The 6,833-nt window shown below is 49.4% G+C and overlaps 1 protein-coding gene across 1 annotated transcript in view; it reads left to right on the top strand.

Annotated features, from left to right (window-relative positions):
• CDHR3 (cadherin related family member 3) overlaps positions 1-6,833 on the top strand; it is a 102,682-nt gene that overhangs the window by 21,815 nt on the left and 74,034 nt on the right. Inside the window, exon 3 of the mRNA XM_019509329.1 lies at positions 4,634-4,802. Within this exon, the coding sequence (XP_019364874.1) occupies positions 4,634-4,802 (169 nt within the window). The remainder of the gene's footprint in view (positions 1-4,633; positions 4,803-6,833) is intronic.

The following is a 6,833-nucleotide window of genomic DNA, read 5'->3' as shown; positions in this document are numbered from 1 at the left end:
CTACATTTTCTTTGGTCTTCCTCTTACTTCTGACATACTTGTGGAATCCCTTTTATTGCCTTTTATAACCTTTGCCAGTGCACCTCACATTGTGCCTTGGTCTTCTTGATTTTTCTCCCTGCACATCAGTGCAATATTTCTATAGTCTTCCTTAGTAAAATGACCAAGTTTACACTTTTTGTAGTATTTCTTTTTGAGTTTCATTGAGATTGCTGCTTAGTCAGGCCATTTTCCTGTTGCAATTCCCACTCTTCTGTTGCATCCGAATAGCTTGTTTCTTCAGCCTTAATAGGACCTCCTTAAAGTACAGTCATCTGTCCCAGACTCCTTTCCCCTCAGACCTGCCTCCCAGGGGATCCTGCCTACCTTTTCCCTGAGTTTATTAAAGTCTGATTTTTTTAAGTCCAGTGTCTTTATTCTGCTGCCCGTAGGATCTTGAACTCTATCGTTTAATGGTCATTATCACACAAGTTACCTTCTACTTTCACATTCTTTAACCAGTTCCTCCTGTGTACTGCTGTTTCCCTCCTAGCAGATGTCACGGTTATTAAAAAGAATCATGAGAACCAGGTCCTGGGATTTAGAAGCTTTCACCAGTTGTTTAAAGTAGGCCTTGTCCGCCTCATCTTCCTGGTTTGGTAGCTTGTAGCACATGCCCACCATGACAGCCCCCTGCTGCTGTTCCCTCTGACTTTCACCCAGAAGCTTTCAACAGACCTACCTTTCAGTTCATACTGCACCCCAAAACACATGTACATCTCTTTTAAATATCAGACAACACCTCTTCCTTTTTCTCCTACCTGTCTTTCCTGAACAGATTATACTGATCCATGACAGTGCTCCAGTCATGTGAACTATCCCACCACAAATCTGTAATCCCTTAGATCATACTTCTGAGAATGTACTAAGATTGCCAGTTCTTCCTGTTTATTCCCCATGCCTTAGTATATAAACATTTCAGATAACTGATTGCCCTGTTTTCTCCATAGGCACATTGCCAAAGCTTTTACTTTTGCGTCTCCTTATTTATTTTTTTTTCAGGTCCTCTAGCTCAGGGTTGGCCAGAATTACTCACCCTAGGAGCCACATCTGATCCCCTGTGGAAGTTCAAGAGCCAGAGAGTGAAGGGGCAGGGGCGGTGCTGAACGACCCAGAGTGGAACAGGGAGGCGGGGGGTGCTGAGCAACCGGGAGCTGCTCCAGCTTCCCCAAGGGGAGTGCAGACTGGGGTAAGCAGTGCAGCTGCAGCTGCAGCCACTGCCCTGGCAGCCCAGTGCCTGAGCTAGCAGTCCTGGGAGAAATAGGTGGGGCTTCGGCCTATTTTTGGCAAGCCACACATATAGTGTCGGAAAGCCACATGTGGCTCCTGAACCACGGTTTGGCCACCTCTGCTCTACCTCTTTACTTACCTCTTGACTTTTTTCTCCATTCCCTGTTGAACCTAATTTAAATTCCTCCTTACTAAGTTAGTGATCCTATATGCAAAAACAATCTTCATCAGATGGACCCCATCTTTTCCTAGTAATCCTTCTTTTTGCAACATCACCCTATGGGTGAAGAAATCAAAGCCTTTCTGGAGATATCATCTATGCAGCCCCATGTTGATCTCCAGGATGCATCTGCTCCTACACAGGCCTTTACCCTTGACTAGAAGGATCAATGAGAACACCACGTGGAATCCTGTACACTTTATCATTGTATCCAAAGCCATGTACTCACTTTTGATCTGCTCAAGGTTGCCCCTGGCAGTACCATTAATTGTCAGAGGGATAAATGAATGTTTGCAACCTTTCTGTGACATCTTGGAGATGGGCTCCTGGCAGGCAGCAGACCTGCTGAGCCAATAGATCAGGCCAGCAGATGGATGCACTTGTGCCCTGCAGGAAGGAATCACCAACCACCACCACTTGTTGCAGTAGTGACATGTAGGGGGTGAACGGGGGTGCATGTGCACCCCCGAGGGCTCTGGTGCACCCCCTGACTGGCTGCATGTGCCACTCAGGCGATGGGCGGGGGGGAGTGCTGGTTCCCACCCTGAGAGTGCTGGCCAGGGAGTGGAAGTGCCCCCTGCCCCCCGGTTGGCGAGACTGACCATGGAGAGAACCTCCCCTGGTAAGTGACTGGTCACTGGGGGGCACGTGCTCCCCCTGACTAAGGTGGCACCAGTCACCCCTGACCTGTTGCTTTCTTTTGGTGGCAGTGGTCTCAGTCCTCCCACACCTTGGGGTTCATGGCTTGGCCTCTACTGCCACTGGAGTAGATTCCTCCTTGTCTGACATCAGGGCTTTGAGGACCTGTTCTTCACCTGAACTGCTGCAGGTTCAGAGGAGGAGTTCTGTCTGGTGCCAGAAGTAAGAAGCTACCAGCTTCCACCTTCCTCTCCAAGTCTTTTTTGTCTTCCAATGCCTTCTTGGCCTATTCCTCTTCCATGATGCTGGAAGTCTCATTGTGCACCAACATGATAAAGACCTGATGATCATGGATGCTTCTGAGCCTAGCCACCTCCCCTTAAAGCTCCCTTACCTGATTTCTGAGAGAATCCATCAGGAGGCCCCACTCATACTGCAAACACCCCCTGAACCTGGATCATCTTTAGCAGGGATAGTCAGGTTGCAGCTTTGCAATGCGAAGCTATGATCTGGGATTGTGGTTTGGTGGTTGGTACTTCACTTGGACAGAGCTCACATGGGTACAGGCAGAGGAAGACCTGGCAGTGGCAGGAGCTTTAGCACTTCAACATCTTCCACCCATCCAGTTGACCCTTTTGCTAGCTACTTCTTCCTCTTCTGCTGCTATTTCCTGAAAAATCTCTCTTTCTCCTTTGTCTTAATGGCAGTCTTCAACTACCTGAAGGGGGGTTCAAAAGAGGATGGAGCTATACTGTTCACAGTGGTGGCTAATGACAGAACAAGGAGCAATGGCATGACTGTCTGGTACCCCTTGAGTCAGGGGGGGCATAGGCCCCCCCGACACCAGTCAGCAACCAGGGGGGGAGCCATCGCAGCTGATCTCACTCACTGTAGTGGCCACTTCCAGAAGCAGTGTAGCCACTTTTGCTGGTGGCCTCGCTCCCCCACCAGTGCTTGCAGGGGGACACTGGTGCTCCTGCCTGCCCCCTGCCCGCCAGCTAAAAAGGGAGCTCAGCCTGACACGGGGTGCACCGGTGCTCTCAGGGGGTGTACATGCACCCCCTATGCACTGCGCCTGAGCAATGGTCTCACCTTGCAGCAAGGGAAGTTTAGGTTACATTAGGAAGAATTTTTTCACTTGGAAGGTAATAAAACACTGGAACAGGTTACTCAGAAAGGTGGTAGAAGCTCCATCCTTGCAGGTTTTCAAAATCTGGTAGACAAAGCTTTGGCTGGGATGAACTAGTTGGAGATGGTTCTGCTTTGAGAAGGGGGTTAGACTAGATGACCTCCTGAGGTCCCTTCTAGCCCTAATTCTCTATTATGTGTTTGCTATTTGTTTACATAGAGGAAGGTATAGAGTACTCTTGTAATGCCATAATCATGTGGCACATTTCTTGCTGGCAGTACTCTGTTAATTCCTGCCCACACACATTCTGCACTAGGAATTACTGCTTGGCTTGGCTAGACCTAACACATTCCACCACGTAGCAGGCCTTTATAGTGGAGACTGGAGACTACATCTCACCCCCAGAGAAAGACAGCCGTTTACGTAGTTGTACTCTCTTTTCTCAGAAGGCCTTACTTCCACTTTGCAGTTACATGACACCTCTTCATCTCCTAAACATCTGCCCTTAAAAAGGGCCAGAAATCAGAGCAACTTTGTGTGTGCTATCCTTAGGGGGGCAGTCAGCTCCTGGAGGGGACAAGTGTTTCAAGACCCTTTTCCTTCTGATCTGTCCCCTGTGCATGAGATTCACTTCCACAGGCACAATGTCTTGTCTTTCCACTCCCTCATTCTGCTATGGAACCTACAAGAACTTTGCCAGTTAAGGTTTTTCCCCTTATTTATTCTATGATGAATATTTTAATTCTACTAAAACCAAGTGGCTCCGTCAGTTGTGCACAACCCTTGCAGATTATCTATGCAAATGTAATTGATTATTACAATTCTTTCTTTTCTTCTCCTTCAGAATATCTTATTTCCCACCTAGTTGTGTCATGTCCAAGATCAGTTTACATGCTCCTCAGTTTACAAACTCCTCAGGGGCTTTGTACTTTGTCTTGTTTGGGAAGTGCCCAGCATGTTGCAGATACCATTAAAATAATGAGGACATTCCCAAGGAGCGCTGGTTTGTAGACTTATTTATTCAACTGATTGCAGGCACCAAGAGAAGGCTCAAACCTAAGACAATATGAAACATACTACTATATCACTTTAATCTCTCTCACAATTTTTACAGGCCTAGTTCATATTAAGTTAATCTTTTCATTTTCTTGCTGGTCTCTAACATGTCCTAAAGACAAATTTGGGGAAAGAATACACCGTACAATACATGACGTTTTACTTAAAAGTACCTAGACCCTTGTACAATACTATGGAGTGCAGCAAATTAAACATAATAAAAAGTTTACTCATTGCTTACCAAAGTAAAATGTTCTTTTACCTACTTATCTGTCCATTCACACTGCATAGAGTGCTAATAATAATCTGTTATATTTCAGGTTGTTACCACTGAAAATCCCATCCTGGATTATGAAACTATGCCACATCTCTTTGATCTGCAGATCTATGTTATGGATACAGCTGGGGCAACTGACCTTCAAACACTTACTGTCAAAATAGAAGATGTTGATGAAGCTCCTATGTTTCAAGGCAATATGGCAACACAAAGTAAGAGGACTGCTTAAAAGGAACTGTGGAGATGAATACTTGAAATAGTGACAAACATTAATTGCTAAAGATTACAGATAGAGTGTACAGCAATGCCTCTGGTTGAATATTTCCATTTTGGAGGGTTATTGTTGTTATCAAATTTGTATATTTTCAGTTCATATTTGGTACAATTGATCTTATTGAGGAGGTGAAAGTCTTTTGAGATATGCACCAAAATATGATTCTTCCATTTTCAAACATTGAAAAAGTGAAAAGAAAGAACTATTTGTGCTAGAAATATTTTATGATTTATTTTTGATTAGCTGAAGTACATCAGTGGTTGGTATTAGAAATTCGAAGTTTGACAGGGACATAGTCACTTCGGGTGCTTACACAAGTTACATTTTTGGTGTGACTGGGCCTCTGGAAGACCTCTACAGCCACAACATAACACAACTGCATGGCTGAAGAGTGCTTTTAAAATGGCCAGTTGCATGAAAAATTAACCCTTGTCAAATAAGCTGTTAGCTGAAAGCATTATAGAACCCAACGCCTTCACAGACTCATAGATGCGAGATCCTCGAGTCCCACCCTGCCTCGGCAGGAAAGAGTGCTGGGGTCACATGACCCCCAGCCAGATGCCTATCCAGCCTTCTCTTAAAGACCCCCAAGGTAGGGGAGAGCACCACCTCCCTTGGAAGCCCATTCCAAATTTTGGCCACCCTTACCATGAAGAAGTTTTTCCTGATATCTAGCTTAAATCTCAGTTTGTGACCATTGTTCCTTGTTACCCCAAGAGGTGCCCTGGTGAACAAAGCATCTCCGATCCCTTACTGCATCCCCCTAATGCTGGCTTGTCCAACATATGGCCCGCTGAGGCATTTTCTGAGGCCCGCGGTGCTGCCACAGGAAAGGAAAGTAAACACGGTTTACTTTCCTTCCCACCCCGTGTCCCTCCCCAGCCCCTCAGCACCTTCCTCGCGGCTGCTGAAGGGCTGCGGAAGGGACAAGGCTCGCCACGCCCCGCGTCACTCGCCGTTGCCGACGCGGTGGTGCGGGAAGAGGAGGAGCCGCGCGCCCTCGGGACAGGACGAGCCCGGCCGGAGCAGCCGGGGCTCAGCTGCACTTTCCGCACCTGCGCCGGTCAGTCCCGAGCGGCACCCGGCTCCGCCGCCGCCTCTGGTGCCGCCCCGGGGGGCTGTCGCAGCCGGAGCAGCACGCGGCTGAAGGCGGCTTCCCACGTGCTGCTGGGGCCAGGTCGGCACCGGCCAGCAGAGGCGGCGGCGGAGCCGGGTGCCGCTCGGGACTGACCGGTGTAGGTGGGGAAAGTGCAGCTCAGCCGCTGCCGCTCCGGCCGGGCTCGTCCCGCCCCAGCAGCACGTGGGAAGCCGGCGCGGGGGGCTTCGGCAGGCGGGGTCCTGGCGTGACTTGCGCGGGACGAGGCGGCGGGAGCCGGTGTCTGCCAGACCTCGTGCTCCGGGCTCGCAGCGCTGAGGCCACCGGGGCTGCGTGGGCGGGAGGGCGCTGAGGGGCTGCGGGGCAGCCGCTGCCTCGCTCCAGCCCCCCTCAGGCAGCGCCGGGTCGTGGGGCGGCACTGCTCGGGGGATGGGGATGTGGAGCTATTTATTTCTCCCCTTCAGTCTCTGGGGCAGGAGCTGGCTGGATGCAGAACGGGTCCCTCCTGCCCCTGCCCAGCAGCTACCATGCCCCTTGCTGTAACGGACAGGTGCAGTAGGGCTGCACAGGCAGGGTGTCTCTGGCCCAGGACAGAGGGTGTTTGAATATGGCTTGGCGGCCCACTGGGTGATAAAAAGTTCATGATCTGGCCCCACGTTCAAAAAGGTTGGACACCCCTGCCTTAATGAATTTGTAAGCAGCCACAAGATCATCTCTCAGCCTTCTCGTGTGGAGGCTGAAGAGGTCCAGGTCCCTCCGTCTCTCCTCATAGGGCTTGTCCTATAATCCCCTAACCATATGAGCGGTCCTCCTCTGGACCCTCCTGAGTCTATCAACGTCCTTCTTGAAGTACAGCGCCCAAAACTGGACGTA

The sequence above is a fragment of the Gavialis gangeticus genome, unplaced genomic scaffold (genome assembly GCF_001723915.1).
Source record: "Gavialis gangeticus isolate Ggan-Ray unplaced genomic scaffold, GavGan_comp1, whole genome shotgun sequence".
Classification (NCBI taxonomy): domain Eukaryota; kingdom Metazoa; phylum Chordata; order Crocodylia; family Gavialidae; genus Gavialis; species Gavialis gangeticus.
The sequence above is the reverse complement of the archived record's forward strand: the minus strand, read 5'-3'. Positions and strand labels throughout refer to the sequence as shown.